General features: G+C 47.3%; 1 protein-coding gene and 1 pseudogene across 1 annotated transcript in view; one reads left to right on the forward strand and one right to left on the reverse strand.

Annotated features, from left to right (window-relative positions):
* Positions 1-1,107: 1,107 nt before the first annotated feature.
* LOC146194959 (uncharacterized) lies at positions 1,108-14,541 on the forward strand (annotated as a pseudogene).
* Positions 14,542-18,465: 3,924 nt separating this feature from the next.
* LOC146194960 (monocarboxylate transporter 9-like) overlaps positions 18,466-19,879 on the reverse strand; it is a 101,764-nt gene continuing 100,350 nt past the window's right edge. The window contains exon 5 of the mRNA XM_084596684.1: positions 18,466-18,692. Within this exon, the coding sequence (XP_084452810.1) occupies positions 18,466-18,692 (227 nt within the window). The remainder of the gene's footprint in view (positions 18,693-19,879) is intronic.

The raw sequence follows: 19,879 nt of genomic DNA on the forward strand, positions 1-19,879 counted from the left end.
AGTGTACTCGTGTCTCCCAATTACTGGTGTGGCGCACACATATTCTTTATCATTTTGAGGCGGAACTTCAACCGAAGAGGCCAAGATATCCTTGCGAAAGCCTATCAGCAATTTGCTATCGTCACCTAGTCGTTGTGAATGATGAAAATAGTATCTGCGTAGTCTGAAAGTTTCCTCCACACGCGATTAGAGATGACTATGAAAGTTAAGTGGTACGCTCGCACAAGTTGCCGAAAATCAGAGAGTTTTGAGCGTAAACCAGGAACGTTCTACTGGGAAGGGGTGCATGTGCGATAGATGTTGTGGATGGTCAGCTTTATTGAAGCTCTTCCTGTCGAAGCCATGATTACAGATGTGTGATATTACGCCTCTGCGGAGCGTAAGAGACCAACAGCAACGGCTCCATTGCTAGAACAGCTTCTACTTCTGGGAGTGCTTGTGACGTAGGGTTAGCGCGGACAAGTGCCTTGATGGCGGCGAACAGCATCGGAATCAGTAGGCTTGTGATTTCTTGTTCGGTGCTTCCGCTTTGCTGCCTTTCGCTAATTTTGTTGCATTGCGTTGCCTTAGGCTGAGAGTTAGAAATTTGCTTGTGTAACCACCATGTTCATGTAAAACAACTGCGATTTCTTTGAAAGCTTTAAGACTAAAATGCTTCTAATGAAAAATAAGGGTATGGATACAGCAACCAACAAATGACGCTTGTCTCACATGCACGGGATGTCTAGGCGGGGCACTGACCAAATTTTGAAAATCAACCATTCTGTACAAGTATAAGTGTGTCATTCGTATCAAACTCTCATTGTGAGCTCTTGGTGGGTATTAAAATTACTGCTCATTCCTGCAGGTATTGTGGCTGGCCCGCTGCGCCACAAGTTCGGCAAGTACCAGTAATGTGGGATTTAATGTCCCAAAGCGACTCGAGCTCGGAAATTTCGACCACCTTTGGCTTTTTAACGTGCACTGACATCGCACAGCACACGGGCGCCTAGCTTTTCGCCTGCCCCGAAAAGCGGCCTGCGAGGCCAATATTTGGTCTCGCGTCCCTGGGAACAGTAGGCGAGCGTCCTAACCACTGCGCCACCTCGGCGGGGTCAAGTAGCAGTAATGTACGCCGGGAGTGTGACCATGTGGATATGCCTTATCACGTCCAGCTTCTCGCCCAACGTCATGTGGATAATTGCCACGCAGGGGATCCTAATTGGTGAGCATGACATTTGCGTGACAAGCCATTTGCGTGACTGCTCGATGATTAGAGGTCAACTTAGGACAGTCCTTCCGGTGGTGATTTAGCTTGTCCGCCAATAGACCTTTCACACATAGAAGCTGCCGCATAATAAATCCGGTCGCGTTCGAACCATGGCCGTCAGGATGAGTAGTCGAGCGTCGTAACCACTAAGCTACCGCGACGAGTGCTTTAGCTCGTTTCTCTACCATTTTAGAATTTGGTTTGCGAAGGAACGAAGGCGCACTATCTCGGTTCTAAGTAGACACCTCCACTTGTCAGAGGTCGTGCACGGTTGCGACACAACTGTGCACGAAGTCCCGTGCACGTTTTCTCCTGCACTCTTTTTTTCTCAATTTGCTAGTGGCGACAGCAAAAATGACATCTTTTCGGCCCGACAGGCTTTTATACTTCCCTTAACATAACTGACACAACATTCCGTCGATGCAGTAGATGTATGGGAATCCTCTTACCGAGTTTGACCGCTCTCACGAATAGCGAAAACGATAGGAGTATAGTTTATTGGGGTTTTCTGCATGGAGCTAATCATTCCGTGTGCAATGGGGCATCCCGCATTGATGAACGACTACGATGTCTGCTGTTTATAAGATTGTCGCGGGTTAGCTATCAACCAGATAAATATATTAGTAGAAAGTAGGTGCCATTATAGACTCGCTGTGATTTATGATTGTGCGATAACAGCTCGTTCAATGGGTTCAGGATGAAATGCAGCCCTTTGTTTATATGTGGAGGCTAAGAGGGGTAGTCGAGTGATGTGCAGTAGGGAACGCTGTCGAATAAAAAAAAGGTAGACACCACTACCGATATGCAACCATGAGATGCGGTGACATGGTTTAGACGTTGTCTCGAAATTTTACTGGACAGCACAAAAACACACATATTTCACACAAGCTAAGTCTCAAACCAATGGCAGATCTTAGCCAGTCGTTCTCCATAAATTGCCAAGATCTTGTAAAAGCAACTGTGCCTGTATAATCTGTCGCACGTCAATATGGCCTTACGGAAAGCAATAATCGTTTTGTAAACGGCACATTGCTTCCTTAAATTAGCATTACTAGACAAATGGTAAAACTGTATTACTTATATAACCTGTAACGGAAGCTAAATATTTACCCGAGAGAATGTGTTGCTGCAAGCACATAACTTACCTTGTGCTCTTTCGTACACTTTGGCTCTGGTAAAGTCTTGATGATGCTATTCTTCTTCATTAATTAGCTTCGACAAGTACAAAGGCGTTTCCCTAGGCATCATGTATACCGATTCTACATGTTCAGATTTTGTATTTCCCCGCCTGCTGCCCTTCCTCAAGGAGACATACAAATTCCGGTGCAGTGGGATGATATTCAGTGCGATTATCATGCATGCCGCTGCCATTACCTCGTACTTAATGAACCAGCATGTGGCGAAAACGAAATTTAGATAAACTCGCCACTCAGAGAGCCAGGCTCCAATGTTCACAATTAAGAGCGGAGATGTGAAGATCATCGCCGAGAAAGCGTCGGCAGCTAAGAACACCGAGAAAAACCCTAGAAGCTTGCGCTACAGATTGACGCTTCTGAGGTGCCCCAGGTTCTATGTCATCATGTTGGCCTACATAATCTACAACTACAACTTTGATATTTTCATAACAATGGTGCCATATTTTTCAATCGACCGCGGTACTTCGGGGGCTGATGCTGTGGGCCTTGTGCCACTGTTTTCGATCACGGATTCCATGGCTCGGCTTGGCGGACCTGCGCTAGCTGATCAAGCTACCTATGGCGCAGCACACTCGTGGTATTCAACTACCTGCTCACGGTAGTGTGCTTCTTCACCTTGCTGTGGTCTACGTTCTATGCAACAACCCTGATGGAGTGTTTGTGTGTGGCTATTTTTGTCGGGTGTGGAATGACAATGTACCCTGCAATCATTGTTTTGCACGCCAACTGAGGCTCACGTCACACTGTCGCGTGCCACATTACCATGCGCTGTGACGGCTATTGGTTGTCCGATAGTACGCGCTTAATTGTTGCAAAAGACACAAGCGCGAACGCTTCACCTCCATAATGTAACCAGCTAGCAGCCTGCCAAACAGCAGGAATAAACGCTCGCTGTTGTTTCGTGAATGCCGCCGAGTTCTTCGATGCTCAGAAGCATATTGGCGGTGAGGATGGGGCTCTTGTACGAAATTCGCAGCGTAAAGAAACTACCTCCTGTGTCCAGAGATTTCTGCGTCGATAATTTCCCGGCGGTAGAATTTCCGAACGCAGCATCATGGCGGTTGAAACTTCAAGTGAATCACGAGCCATATTGATCATATTGAAGCATTTAATGAGTCTACAAACGATTGGTGCTCGTATGCGGAAAAGCCAAAGGCTTACTGTTTGGTCAATGAGGTTCCCGATAAAAACAAAGTTCCTGCCTTGCTAAATGTCATCGGCGCAAAGTCTTACGCGTGCTCAAGGCATCGACGGCACTAGACGCACCGTCCTCAATAAAGTTTGACGTTCTTCTGAAACTCCTGAGGGATCATTTGGCGCCGCAAACTTTCGTCATTGCAAAGCGCGCAAAGTTTTACAAGCGATCACAGCAAAGCGTGAGTCAATTGACCAATTTCTCGCTGAGCTTCTAAGCCTGGCGCTGAATTGCGAATTGGGAAGTTTCATGGATGAAGCGCTTCTCGACTGTTTCGTTCGCGGCCTGCTCCGCGAAGACATTCAGCGTATTTTGTTCATGGAAGATAAAAAGTTAACCACCCAGAAAGCTGTAGATAAAGCTCATGCCATGGAAATGCAGCAAAAAGCCCTGCGTTTCCGCGTAACAGCGTGCCCGCGGGGTAAGATGTGAACGAAGTTCACACGAACGCACAAACACAACCGCACACGCGCAAGGATTTGCTCAACTAGAATCGTTTGACTTTGGGATTTCGTCGGCGCCAAGCATATTTCAACGAATTATGGATGAGATGCTGAAAGGATTGAAGGGAGTGAGCTGCTGTCTTGAAGGAATGCTGCTTAGGGGCTGTACCGAGAAAGAGCCCTTCCGCAATTTGGAAGTCGTCTTGTCAAGAATACTAGAAACGTGGTGTGTCATCCAACGTGATAAGTGAATGTTTTTTCAACTACAGCTCTGTTATCTGGGCCATATCATAAACACAAATTGCGTTTGTGCATCCCCTGATAAGGTATCTGTACTGATAAATGCGCCTGCGTCAAAGGACAAGCAGCAACTGCAGTCTTTCCTTGGGATGGTGAACTACTACCGCAAGCTTGTTCAAAGCGTCGGCATTGGCACACCCGTTCTACAAACTACTTAAGCTAAACGCGCAGTGGATGTGGGATGATTCCTGCCAGCTCGACTTTAAGCAGATAAACGCAGTTATGTCGTTTCCTTCAGTAAACGCCCATTAGGATCAGATGCGATCCCTGCACCTCGCCTGCGACGCATCCCAATACGGCATAGGTGCAGCTCATTCACAGGAAATGGCAAATGGACCTGTTCGACCATTGCGCTCGCAACCCGCATACAATCAAGTGCCTATAAGAACTACAGCCAGATATTGGAAAAGAAGCCCTTGTCCTACTATTCGACGTAAAGAAGTTCCATGTTTACGTCTACGGATGCTTCTTCACGCACTGACCAAAAACAGCCACAAGCAATTTTCGGGCAGAAAACTAGAAGTCCCGCGATGCAGCTGCGCACGTGCAGCGGTAGGCAGTGAAGTTGTCAGCCTACAACTGCACTCTTGAGTTCAAGAAATCATGCTATAACGCGGAAATAGATTGCTTATCTCGATTGCCTCTCGCCAGCAGTAAGCAGAAATCGGCAGAAGCGAGACGTTCTTTTTACTGTGTTTGGAAGCGCTACTCGTCACAGGCCAAGATATCGCTCGTGAAACCAGGCAGACTCTGTATTATCCAAAGCACTCGACCTTAAAAGCGCTGGCTGGCCGGCGCACGTCTCGGAAAATGATTTGAAACCTTTAATTGACAGGCGTTTGGAGCTCACGGTCCTTCAAGGGTGTGTACGGTATGAGAGTAGTCGTGCCTCCAAATCACCGTGATTTCTTGCTTGAGTAGCTGAATCAGGGTCACGCCGGTATCGTGAGGAGAGAAAAACGCCGAAAAAATAGCGCGATACGGCCCTGGAGGTAGTGAGCTCTAATCACGCCAGCGTTGTCGTTTTTTTTTTTCTCCTAGAATTGTTTTTTTTTTTAACTTTTAGCTTTTTGTGTACTTGAGGGGCTTCATTACTTTGGAGTTTTAAGCTTTTATCTCAGGCCTTTTTTCCCCGGGCGAGCAATGTCACCAGTCCTCATGCGTGCCAGTAAGCCGCATCCCAGTGCGCCCAGTCTCCAGCGTCATACTGGGCCCATATTCAAGGTATGGCGCTGGGGCGCTGGAACTCAGCGGCACTGGTCTTTGCAATAAAAACGTGGGGCTATCACGTGCTACATAAGGATGCGCTAGTGTGCGGCTATTGGTTTTCCGATAGTCCGTGCAGGCTGTAAAGACGCTGGCGTGAACGCTTCACCCCCAGAATGTAAACAGGTGGCACCCTGCTAAGTTGCAGGAATAAACACTCTTTGTTGTTTCGTGAACGCCGCACAGTTCTTCGATGCTCAGACCTGAAAATTATGGCTGAGTATGTGGGACTGGAAAGGCCGCCCATCAGCTACGTTATCTTCGGAACTTGCTGGTCCGCTGTTCCCTCTGAAGCCGTGCTTCATTTTTGTCCGCATTCTGCTTACCTGCGTAAGGACCCTATATTGCGTTGAGAAAAATAAACAAAATAAAATAGCAAAAACAAGTAGAAAGCGAATGAACATAAATCATTGAAATATGTAAACTGTTAATACTGGCGACAGTGTCTTGTGTCGAAAGAGCAGTAGCAAAGCACAGACGTTCGTATTTCTCCAGTACAGGTTCTGTTTTGTGACCCCTCCGTTAGTTGAAAAAGAGAAGATTATTGATTTGTGCTGTGCGTTTAAATATTCAACAAAAGGTTCAATCTCTTCAAGGGTACTTTTCATATCTGACAACAGATATTAGCGAAAACAGTGTTCGCAATACTAACGATAGGAAAGCATTGCTCCAATGCGAACTGGCTTCGGGTGTCGGCAAACAAAAATGTGTTTCTTTGCAAACAATATCACTCCTACTATATCGCCTTCGAAAAATGAGGGGTAATGGTTGAATAAACAATTAGGTATTGTTCTGTAGAGCAGTAGAGAGCCCTAACAACTGTGTCATCTCGGCCGGTCTCGGCTGTAAGTACACTTACCAAAAATAATTATTGGATATGTTTGCGGGAAACATATTTCTTTTGGCTGAGGCTTGACATGAAAAAAAGGCATTGCATTTCCGCTATATAAGGGACACTTCAAATTTTCACTTTTAGCTAATAAAGAAACCACATGGCAACCTGTGGCTTAAGCTAATTGACAACCCTCGTATCATTGCATTGCGCTATCGAAATTTTAGGACATTTTTAGTACCTGTGCAGTGAAGTTTCGGTCTTTTTCCCGAAATCGTGCGCTCATGAGCAAATATGATGTTGAAAATGAAGGCCATGGCCAAGCGCATCGGCAGTAGTTGAAGCCATTTTCGGATTTCACCATTGACAAAAACAAATGTTTAGTGTGGTATCCTGTCATGACGAGAATCAGCAAAGTTGGAACAAGGTAAGCGTGCGTTGCTCTTTAAGACATGGTCTCTATTTTCCACTTCCCTGTCTCTAAATCCTGTAACATTCTCAGAGCATAAACGTGGAATCCCGAAGTATAAAGTTTACCATTGGCTGTACTAAAATGACAGCAATTCTACCTGGCTATGATAAAACATGCTTTTTCGTTTTACCGAGTAATACTATCGCCCCCTTGTTAAGCTTTTCGTGAGCTGTTCAAACGTTTTTAATCTTATAAATTGGAAACATTCTACACTATCTAAAGCAGCTTGGTGTTGCATTTGTGTTCACAGTCATCAGCATCATCCTCATCATTAACCTGATTATACCCACAGAAGGGCGACAGCCTCTCCCAAATTCCTACAACTAACCCAATCCAGTGCTAGCTGTATCCACTTGACCCCTACTTACTTCTTAGCCTCATCCACCCTCCTCCTATTTGAATCACGTTTGTCAGTCTAAGCGAACATCGGTTATCCTCTCTTCGCACAATATGTCCTCCCCATGTCCATTTCTTATCTGTGATTTATACTAGAATGTCAGTAACTTGAGTATTTCTCTGGCCCACTCTGCACGCTTCCTATCTCTTAACGTACGTTACCCCCACCATTTTTCCTTCCACAGCCCTCTGCGTTGTACCCAACATACGTACAACAGTTAGCCTCCACGTTTCAGCCCCATAGGTGAGTACAGGTAAGATGCAACTGTTGTATAATTTCCCCTTGAGAGATACCGGCAAGCTGCTAGTCACACACTGCGAGCGCTTGCTAAATGCCCTCCATCCCAATCTTATTCTCCTTATTATTTTGTTTTCATGGTCCGGGTCTGCGATTACTGCCTGTTGGTTGGTTGGTTGGTTGGTTGGTTCACAGGAAGGGAAAGGCGCAGTATCTGTCACACTTGCTCTGTGGACACCTGAACCGCGCCGTAAGGGAAGGGATGAAGGTGGGAGTGAAATTGGATAGAGAGAAAGGGGGGCCGTAGTGGAGGGCTACGGAGTAATTTCGACCACCTGGGGATCTTTAACGTGCGCCTGTCCCAAGTAGACATATTGGCCTACTACTTTATGTGCTTCGCTACCTAACGTAAGCTGCTGTTCCTTCCCGATGCTCTTGAACATTACCTTAGTCTTGTGCATATTGATTTTCAAGCCCACCTCTCTACTTTTCCTGTCTCGATCATATTATTGTTTGCACTTCATCCCCTGAGTCACTTAGCAAGGCAATGTCATCAGCAAATGGTGGATTACGGAGGCATTCTCACGTCTACTCTTATCGCTAACTGCTCCAATTCCAAGCCATTGAATACTTTCTCAAAGTACTGTGAATACTTTCTGTGAATAGTACTGGGGAGAACGTGTCTCTTGCCGAACACCTTTCTTTATCCCCTTGAGGCGCCAAATAAATTTTCTGAAATGAAAATGTTTTTTTCACCATGCATGGTCAGTGGACCAGGCAGAATTCGAAAATAAAAGATTATGCAAAAATATTTATATTGTGAGCCTTCCACAGATCTTCTTTCATTTGTACATACCATAATCTTCTTCTTTCTTTTGTACATACCATCGTCATCGTCCCGCGGCGCCGGCTCCAGCACGCGCCTGGGTTCACCATCAGATTAAAACGCTGACACGGCGTACCTTGCCTTGCCGTCACGACTTTGGCGTCTCGACCTGGCCTTCTTTCACAAGTGGTGGAGGTGAAATTTGATCCCCTTACTGTCTTGTGCCCTACCCTTCTCTGGAGCTACGTTCCGGTCGCCGTTTGGCAACAACCACCATCGTTATGTCAACCGAGAGCAGTCCCGACCCGGCCGGACCCTCTACCTCGGCTACACCGCCGCCTCCCACTGTGCCCACTGTGCCCACACGACAACGCGACCCGCCGCTGTTCGCCGGTCATCGCGACGAGGACGTGGATGACTGGCTTGACACTTATGAACGCTGCAGTGCCTACAACCGGTGGGATGACGTTTTAAAATTCCTCAACGTTTTATTCTACCTGATTGAGGTCGCCAGGAATTGGTTTATAAACCGCGAGCCCCACACCACTAACTGCCCACCTTCAAACAGCAGTTCCGCCAATACTTCGCCGACCCCGCAGTTCGGACTGAGATCGCGAGGAACAAGCTCGCTTCCCGTCGTCAAGGTCCCGATGAGTCGTATGCGTCTTACATAGAGGCCATACTTGCACTTTGCCGGCGTATTAGCCCCACCATGCCTGAACCTGAACGCGTGCACCATGTCATAAAAGGAATCAATTCTATGGCTTATAACACCCTACTTGCCCAGAATCCATCAAGTCTTGATTCCATTATTACGACCTGTCAAAGACTCGAACAGCTGCAGCCCTCCCGATTGCAGCCCGACTTCTCTACTGGCCCCCCTCTACTGACTTTGATCTACGAGCCCTAATTCGAGCGATAATCCGCGAAGAACTCCAAGCCTTGAGCCCTTTCTGTCGGCACGGGTGTGATCACTCTTCTTCTAATGACGCCAGCCTCCGCACCATCATTAAAGAAGAATTGGCAACTATCACCCACCCTGTCGCACCTGACCCTCCTGCGCCTCGTACAGCGCCGACTTATGCTCACGTTGCTGCATCCCCTCCTCCTTTTGTTTCCCCCCCCCCAAGACAAGCACCGCCCTACAACCACATCAACGCCGTGACGACGGCTCAGCCTACGCCGCCCTAATACGCACCTTGGCGCCCCTCTCGCCCAATGTGCTACTACTGTGGAATCAGAGGACATATTTCCCGCTTCTGTCGTCGACGCATTCAGAACGAGCGGCGTGGTTACTACGCCTTCGAAAGTGACGTACCCTCATATTATCAGCGACGATCTATTCACAGCCCACCTCGTCGATCCTCTCCACCACCGGTATCCTCGTCTGAACCAAGTGGCGCCCATGTTTCCCGACACCGGTCCCTTTCCCCATACCGCCGCTCTTTCTCCACTTCGATCAGCAACAACTGTTCCTGTCCGCCATTCGGAAAACTAAGCGATGCAGTTTCCGGAGGTGAAACTGCACTCTGCGAACTTACCAAAAGTCCTCCTTATTGCCCGTACAATATGATTTCCGTTTTAGCTGAAGGATTACCGGTCGAAGCTTTGATTGACACAGGGGCTACAATTTCTGTTATTTGCGCTGATTTATGCCACCATTTGCGGAACGTAACGACACCATATGATGGACCTGAACTCCGTGGAGCAAATGACGTCCCTCTACATCCTTCAGCAAAGTGTACAGTTCGAATTGTTATAGACGGCGTCCGCCACCATAACTGTGCTCTCACCATGTGCGCATCAGATGATTTTTGGTTGGGATTTTTTGTCGACCGCCTCAGCGTTAATTTCTTGTGGCGACGTGTCATTCATATGACAGACAGTGATTTTTCATCTGGCATGTCTGAAGGACGTCATTCCCAGATTGCCGCAGTTGACACTGTATTGCCTCCACAGCGCGAAAAAGTTGTTACCGTTGTTTCGGAACACATCACTGACGGGGATGTACTTATCGCACCATCTCATCGTCATCTTGCACGTGGAATCGCCTTCCCATCAAGTCTTGTACGATTCCGCAGCGGCTCAGGGATAGTAGCTGCCACGAACACATCCCGTGAATCCATCGTGCTGACTGAAGGAACTTCCCTGCCATGCATAGTGGATGCTCACCCTAAGTCCATTATGGTGCTCTCCGCCCCACTACCTCAGCAACGTGATTCATCGCACGTCTCTCTTCCGATGCTGTCGAAGACAATCAGTCCGGACCTCACGCCGCACCAAGGCAAAGAACTGAAATTGCTTCAAGCCCATCAAGCCATTTTTGATGCCACTTCCCCTCCACTGGGACGGACTAGCGTTGCACACCACCGCATCATTACTGAAGGTAACTCGATCGTACGCCGACGACCTTATCGCGTTTCTCTCTCGGAACGAAAAGTAATCGAAGAAAATGCGAATGACATGCTCCGTCGCGATATTATTCGTCCATCAACAAGCCCATGGTCTTCCCCATTAGTATTAGTTAAAAAAAGGACGGATCGGTACGATTTTGTGTTGATTATCACGCACTAAACAAAATTACCCGTAAAGATGCCTACCCGATGCCGCGAATAGATGACGCCCTTGACTCTCTCCAAGGCGCCGAATATTTCTCAACCTTGGATCTCCGTTCAGGTTATTGGCAAATACCAATGCATGAGGGCGACAAAGAGAAAACCGCTTTCGCAGCTCCCAATGGACTTTACGAGTTTAACGTTATGCCCTTCGGCCTGTGTAACGCACCAGCGACATTTGAAAGAATGATTGATACGGTACCTCGTGGCCTAAAATGGAGAACCTGTTTATGTTACTTGGACGACATTGTTATCTTTTCGGCAACTTTTAACGACCATCTCACGCGCCTGAATGAAGTCCTGACGTGTCTTTCTTCAGCGGGCCTTCAGCTCAACACCAAGAAGTGCCACTTTGCACAAAAGGAAATTAAAATATTGGGACATCTGGTTAGCAGTGACGGCATTCGTCCAGACCCAGATAAAATCAGCGCGGTCTTGAACTTTCCTCGTCCGCAACGGACAGCAGATTTGCGCAGTTTCCTCGGCCTGGCGTCATATTTCCGGCGTTTCATAAGGCATTTTGCAACTATTGCTGCGCCACTTCATGAACTACTTAAAGCGCGCAGCTCTTTCGTGTGGACTGAACAGTGCAACACTGCTTTTACCGACCTAAAGCACGCCCTCACATCAGATCCCGTTCTTGGCCACTTCAGCGACAGCGCTCCTACCATCCTGCACACTGATGCCAGTGGTCACGGTCTTTGCGCTGTCCTTCTGCAGCGCGATGCAACTTCGCGTGAGAAAGCCATTGCCTTCGCCAGTCGGACCTTGACTCCAGCTGAGAAAAACTACACCATTACTTTAGCAGGAATGTCTTGCCGTCGTTTGGGCTGTTCAAAAGTTTCGCCCCTACCTCTATGGTCGGCACTTCGCAGTTGTGACCGATCACCATGCTCTTTGCTGGTTGTCTTCACTGAAACATTTGACAGGCCGACTTGGCCGCTGGATTCTACGCCTGCAAGAATATATTTTCCACGTCATTTATAAATCGGGTCGCCAACACCAAGAAGCCGACGCTCTTTCTCGCTGCCCACTTACGGAATCAGCCTGCTGTTTTTCTTCGCAACGAATTTCCACCTCTGACCACAGCCGACCATCTCTTCCCCCGACGCATATCACAACAGTTTCTTTTGACGATTCTGAGCACAAACACGCACTCCGCTCGCAGCAATTAGCTGATGCCTACTGTCGGCCCATCATCGACCGCCTTAACGGCGCTTCGAACCCGCCCAATGCTAGGCTTCGCCGACAGCTTCGCAATTTCAAACTCGAAGATGGCATACTACGCCGTACGTGTATTGCCCTGATGGAACTCGTTGGCTCCCTCTCGTGCCGCTTGCGCTTCGCCCACGTATACTGGCGGCTTTCCACGATGACGCTACTGCAGGTCACCTTGGTTTTGACAAAACATATGACCGCGTGAAAAGACGATTCCTTTGGCCTGGCCTATCTTCCACCGTAGCAAAATGCGTCGCTTCCTGCCATCTGTGCCAACGCCGCAAGCGGCCGACTTCTTCGCCCGCTGGCCTCCTACAGCCTCTTCCATGTCCCGCCACGCCATTCGACGCAGTCGGCATCGACTTATATGGTCCCCTACCTCTCTCCGATGGGGGTAACCATTGGATTATAACAGCCGTTGACCACCTCACACGCTATGCTGAAACAGCCCCTGTACTGACTGGTTCTGCCGAAGAGGTAGCTAATCTTTTTTCCGATCAATTGTCCTGCGTCATGGCGCTCCTTGGGTGCTTCTAAGTGACCGCGGGGCGGCCTTCTTATCGACAGTCGTTGCCGAAGTTCTTCATGCGTCATCCACTCTTCATAAGACAACCTCTAGCTACCATCCCCAGACTAACGGTCTGACTGAGCGATTTCATCGCACTCTATCCGATATGATATCCATGTACATCACACCGGATCACCGAAGTTGGGACACTATTCTACCATTCGTCACATTCGCCTACAATACAGCAGTACAGCGGACTACCGGTTACTCTCCGTTTTTTCTCGTTTTTGGCCGTCCTCCCACTACAATGCTCGACACTTTCTTCTTCTCTACGCCCGACTACTCCTCGTCAGCCCAGTTCTTATCCCGTGTGGCCAGATGCCGTCATCTTGCCCGCCTCAACACAGAAGCGCGCCAGGAAGACCGCAAGAGTCGCTACGATTCTACGCATCGTGCGGTCTCTTTTCATCCCGGTGACGAAGTCCTGCTTTACACACCACTGCGCGCCCCGGGCCTTAGTGATAAATTTCAGCGTCGCTATCTTGGTCCCTACAAGATCATAAACCAAACTTCCCCCGTGAACTACCAAGTCACACCTGTTGGTCCCCCAGGCGATCGACGCCACCGTGGAACTGAAATTGTTCATGTCTCCCGCTTGAAGCCGTTTGTGCGCCGCGGTGCATCGGTTGGTTAGGAGCGGCCAGGCTGGCCGCTTCCGACCCCCCGGGAAGATTGTGTGAGTCTTCCACGGGTCTTCTTTCATTTGTACATACCATGATCTTCTTCTTTCTTTTGTACATATCATTGTCATCGTCCCGCGGCGCCGGCTCCAGCACGCGCCTGGGTTCACCATCAGATTAAAACGCTGACACGGCGTACCTTGCCTTGCCGTCACGACTTTGGCGTCTCGACCTGGCCTTCTTTCACAATATTTTATTCGCGTCCACATCAGTCCGCATGCTGCCTCAAAGCTGCTTCATTAATGAAAACATTGCAACAGTTGCTGCATTTCCTGCCTAATTATTAAGAAAGAATAAATGTTTTCTTTTGAGAACACATTGGCACCTTCAAGACTATGACGCCTGTACGCAATTCAGCGTAATACGTACTGCAGTAGCACGAAATTACGAAGCGCCGCTGGCACTTTAACAATTTCAGCATTAAGGTATCGTGTCCACATTTGTGAACGCGAAACTCTGAAAGTCCAGTGAAGCACTTTTTTATGTCTAAGATAACGAATTCTGGCATGCAACATCTATATTCTCTCACTGACACACTCAATATAATATATATTTTTACGTGGCGGCATGCGATGACAACAGAAGAACAGAGGACAGGGAGAAGATGCTCGATGGTCGTGAGGTGACATTTAATGAACCTGTGTGCGGGCCTAGCCCGCGCGCTCCTGCCCGCGCCACTGCCCTCTTCTTCATCCTTGATCCGTAACATGACCCGGGGCCACCGAGTGGTCGTCCCGATTGTAGAGGAGGAAGTTTACCGATGATTATTCCATGTCATGATGATGGGCGTGTCTGGATTCTTGAAGAAGAGGAAGAAGTAGGAATAGAACGGCTTGCCGTTACGATGTGTGATGCGTGGGTGATCCGCCTCCCCTGGAGCTGTCAACCATGGGACCGATGGCTCGAGGTCACGTCGGGCAGCTTGGGCGGGGGTTGCGTGTTCGTGTCCATCGGTTGCTTCGGGTCATTCGGGCATTTCGGGTCCTTCGTCTCGGTTCTGATTGGTCTGTCTGTTCTTCTTGCCTTCAGGTCCGGGCTAAGGACTAGGCGGTGGTAGTTGGTCAGGTCTGGGCTTGAAGGGCTGGGGCGAAGCTGCTCGGCGATGTCCCTGGGCCTTCGGTCGATGGTCCCGGCATACAGATAGCGTCGATGCTCCAAGGAGAGGATAGGGATGACGTACGCCGCACCTCCAGCCAAATATTACGTGGTGGAAAGCGATGACAACAGAACAGATGACAGAAAGAAGAGGCTCGATGGTCCAGAGATGACGTTTATTGAATTTGTGTGCGGGCCTAGCGCGCGCGCTGCTTCCCGCGCCATTGCCCTCTTCTTCCTCCTTCATCTATGACAATATTATTATTAGTTATTCGTTTAGAAAGAAGCAGGCAAGAACGAGAGCTGCTGATTCACTCCGCAATAAAACGCTGCGACGTAAATATTTACTTCCCAATTACAAGCGAATTTCGCAGAAGAAACAAGAGATGGCCCCACTTACTCCACAGCGCGGGTGCAAATGCTGCGGGTGCCAAATTCAAAGGCGGAAATTCGCAGTATGGACGCAGCCTCTGAAGGGGTTATAGAAATTTTTTTTCTTCGTGCAGAATATGATTGCTGTGCATCCACTATATGTATCTTCCAGTACTTTTATGTACGGCTGGTCTGCAGCCGAAGTTTCTACTGGGTGAAATGCTTTTTCGTTATTGATGAATACTATGTATAAGCCTGGTTATATTCCGAGAAATTTTCTATCACCTGCTTGATGATATGGATATGATCGATAATAGAGTAGCCTAACCGAGAACCTGCTTGATATTTTACTTGATTGCAGTCTGAGATTGTCCTGATCCAATTAGTGATTACCTTCTACATATTTTACAAGTACCAGACAGAAAGCTTATTGGTCTAATGTTTCAGGTTCTTAGAATCATCTTTTGTATAAAATGTGATAATATTTGCGTTCTTTCATGATTCTGGTACCATCGATGATACCAGGCGCTGCGATACAGGGTGGCCAGTTTTCCTAGCACATTATCCGCCTGTCCTTTAACATATCTATTGATATCTGATCCTCTCTAGCTGCTTTCAACCTTTGCATAGTTTCTAATGATTTCTTGAACTCGTCCTTCGTCACTGGCGGAACGTCTGCCTACTTTTCCCTACCGTGAATCTCATTACTGTCCTGACTACTTTGGCTACTGTAGAGATCGGAAGAGACCTCCGCTGCTACTATGACTATCTTGTCCATATTCGTGATGACATTGCCCGCCTTGTACTTCAGCGTACATATCTGATTTTCGCCTATGCCCAATTTCATCCTCACCGCTCTAAGGCTTCCCTGGTCTTTACGGCATGCTCAATTTTCTCTATATTATACTTCCTTTTATCGGCCACTTTGCGCTTATTGATTAATTATGAATTATTTATGGATTTGAATCATTCATGCTTTGGTGTTTCTTAGTCAAATCTCTTGTCTCCTTAGACAGCTTGTCGGTATCCTCTCTAACCATCCTACCGCCTACTTACGCTCAGTAATGATATCTGTGAATTTATTGTCCATAGCTTCTGGGGAAATGTCGTCATCCTCGGTTAGAGCTGAATATCTGTTTTGTAGTCTGATCCTGAACCATTCTGTCCTCCCCTTCCCCGCTAATTCTTTGATGGACTTCTTTCTTAATAATCTGTTTCGTTCCCTCCTCAGATTTAGACTGATTTGAAAACTTACCATCCTGTGGTCACTGCTACGCAGTTTCCCTATTTCCTATATATCCTGCATAATGGCGGGGTTAGAACACAGTATAAAGTTCATTTCATTCTAGTCTTCCCGTAAGGGCCTTTCCATGTCCGCTTCCGGTTCTTCCGTTTCCTGAAGAAGGTATTCATGCTTCTTGAATTATTGCGCTAAGTAAACTCAACTAGTAACTCCCCCCTGCTATATTCCTAGAAGCAGTGCCATAGTAACCCACTGCCTGGTCTCCTGCCTGCTTTTTTTCCTACCTTGGCATTAAAGTCACCCATTAGTATAGGATGCTGCGCTTTCCTTTTACGTATTCATTATTTATTTAAACAGCGCGAACAAGAAGACAAAGGACAAGATAAAAGGAAGCCACAGTACCAGCCCAACAAAGTATCTCGGTTTCCTTTATGCATTGCAAATTCTACATATTCGTAGAAGTTTTCAACCACCTGGTCATCATAGCAACATATATGTGCATAGGCCTCTACAACTTTCATTTAATATCGCTTATTAAGCTTAATAATGATGCCTGCACCCTCTCATTAATCCTATAGAATTCTTCTATAATACCAGCTATATATACTTATTGACAAGGAATCCTACTCCTAGTTTTCGTGTCTCCTATAAACCTCGATAACACAGTACATTCCCGTACTTAAGTGAAGTATATGCCTCATTCGGCCTTCTTACCTCACCAAGGACTATGACATCTCAGTTCTTACCCTCTAGTTTCTATAACAGCACGGCTAAACTGCCTTCACTAGCTAGGGTTCTAGCGTTAAACAATGCCAACGTCCATTTCTAGTTCACTGTACCTGTTTCACTGCACCTGTTAACAATTATCATGTACCTAAGGTCCTGCTATCGTAACGGCATGAAACCTTCGCTGTGGAGTCGTGCTAGAAGAGCGAAGTCAGAATTTGATCGTGATCTGCAGCCCATTTCCTTGTTCTCCACCACTAACACCCTGCTTGTCCACTACGTCGTCTTCGCTCTTCAGCGATATTTTCCCCCGCGCTTCCGAAGCGCGCCGAGCGAGCTATGTGGTCGCTCGACAGTGGCATGGCTTAAAGGCAAGCGAATTACGACAGCTCTATTTTCTCAGAACGGTGACCAGTTGTGATAACGCATGCGATTTCCTACAGGAGGTCGTTAACTCTGTCCACTACCACATAAAGGCCATCATAGAGGGCCAATAGCTTTTGATGTTAGCCGCGGTGACGGACTGGGCGAAAACGCCAGACCATATAACCCAGAGAGTAGATAAAGTGCCGGCCGTGGCCATCTTTGTGGTCCTTGAAGCCCGCTTGTGTTGCAAATGTTCGCTAGCGGGGAGTTCGACTAGCTTCTTGTGCCGGGGGCAGGATCTAGGTGACATCCAGATTTTTTTCTGGTAGAAAACGGCAGGATTGTGTCGATGGTGTAGCGCGGCTGGCGAGAGCACAAGAGGTAGAATGGACTATATCCGGTATTTTCATGAGTAGAGGTATTAAAAGCGTATTACACGTAAAGCAGTATAGTATCCCAGGTTTGATGGTCCGAGGACACATATATGGGCGGCATGTTGGTCAGTGTCCTGCTTACGCGTTCCGTCAAACCGTTTCTATGTGGTGGAACAATATGGTTTTTAGCGTGTATAGGTGACTGCACATAGACCTAGCAGCTCCTCAACGATATCGACAAAGAAATGTCGACCTCGGTCACTATATTTACTACTCGTGGTGGTTCATGTCGCAAGAGGACGGAGTTCAGATGGAACAGTTACAATTCATGTGCGGTTGTTGATTGTAGAGCACCTGTTTCACAATAGGTAGTAAGGTGGTCTGCGCGTATCACAATCTACCGATTGCCGTGAGAAGATTTGGGAACAGGTCCAAGCAGATCAGTTCCGACCTGTTCGAACGGACTGCCGCGAGGCACAAGAGTATAAAGTACTCAAGGATGAGTAGAGTTAGGGCAGTATGACGATGACACTGCGTGCCTGCGCTGCCTGCACTGCGCTGGCGCTCCGTGGTCACGTATCGTTCTGTCGTGGAACACTTTTCCAACCATTGTGTTTCGGCAGCTCACTTCCACTTCTCCGACCACAAACACCCTGTTGTTCCATTACATCGTCTTCGCTCCTCCGTAAAACTTTTCTATTTGCCGGAGAAAAGGAGTTTTAGCTCCACTGCATAATGGTATCTCTTTTGGCATGATGGATTTCTTACCAAAGAACAGCTGTGATACCTGAGCACTTAAGCGATGTTCCCGCCTAAAACTTGCGGTTGTTGCTTCTGACATATCCAGAGACGTAGACTCTTGCATGCGTTGACGTTGGGTTTCGGCGGCTTCAGGCTCCCCTTCTCTTTCTTTTTACTTTCTGCACACACCACGGCCATCCAGGTCAATCCAAGTAGCATAAGCGCTAGTGCTAGAGTCTTGTACATGCTGTCGTAGGTCCCAGCGCTGTCTCTGAAGTAACCTAAAAACAAAGCAAAGTAATTGCAGATGAAGGTAAAAACCTTTGCGACCATATTTAGATTGCAAGCTGCCCCAAAGCTTCATGCTGCCCTGAAGATTTAAAATAATAGTGCGAATTTTACATGTGTGTCACATAGAATGTATTTCCTAACGCTACCAAAAGCAGCAGCGCCATTTAAGTTTCCAGAACTCAATCTAGGCGTAAAATGGGCTGGTATCCGCTCTCTACATAAGAATTCACATCAATGTACGAACTTATTTCGCGCTTAGGGGCTATGTAACCAGTCCAGCTAATTATGCTTTGAAAAGTATTTGCTTTCAAGGGCTGTAATTATTTAAGGCAAATAGTATTTCGCGCTTCGGGGCTATGTAACCAGAGAAGCTAATTATGCTTTGAAAAGTGTGTGCTTTCTAGAGGCTGTAATTATTTAAGGCAAATAGTGTTTATTGAAGAGGCAACGATATCAATAGGAAATGAATATTTCTAAGCGCTGTGTATGCGTGGAGGGAAGGCGGGGCCCTCACCGCAGCTCCCCCCGCATCGATGTGAACAAGAGCGGAGCCTCACTGAAAGGCACATAAATTACACTGCTGTTACAATCCTAAAATGCGAAACCCTGAGGGCTTCTGTCCCTCGTAATCTTCATGCTGTTAGCTTTCAGTATTCCGCGGATTCTCACCCACGCATTGGACCTACAATCAGGAGCAACTTTTATCAATCACAACAGTCTTGTAATCTCCGCAGAGATACGCTTTCAGAAGCGCAAAACGGAGTTCAATAGCACCATTTCCAAATGTACGGCAAAACTGTCGCAATTAAAATCATTCGACTAGCTCGCACGAAAGTTGACCTGGCTGATTTATTTTTCTACCCATCAGAGCCAGCGGCACTGCAGAGGGTGAGTGGCAAAACCTCAAACATAGCACGGGAAATTACAACATAAGTAAAAGTTCAAACACACGAGTATAACATAATAACTAAAGCTTCAGGAAATATTTCGTAATTCTTAATGCCGGCAGAATCATCGGGAAGTCGAATTAAGTCGTTTGAGCTATGCCGCAAGAACGACTGAAGCAAATATTTGGTGTTACATGAATCGAAAACGACCTATGAGGATGGTCAGTAGGGTAAAGTTAATAACTTATCTTCAGGGAAAGTGATCGCGTGGTACGGGGTGCTGATGCAAC

The sequence above is a fragment of the Amblyomma maculatum genome, chromosome 3 (assembly GCF_055883805.1).
Source record: "Amblyomma maculatum isolate TAMU_Amacu chromosome 3, ASM5588380v1, whole genome shotgun sequence".
Taxonomy (NCBI): Eukaryota; Metazoa; Arthropoda; class Arachnida; order Ixodida; family Ixodidae; genus Amblyomma; species Amblyomma maculatum.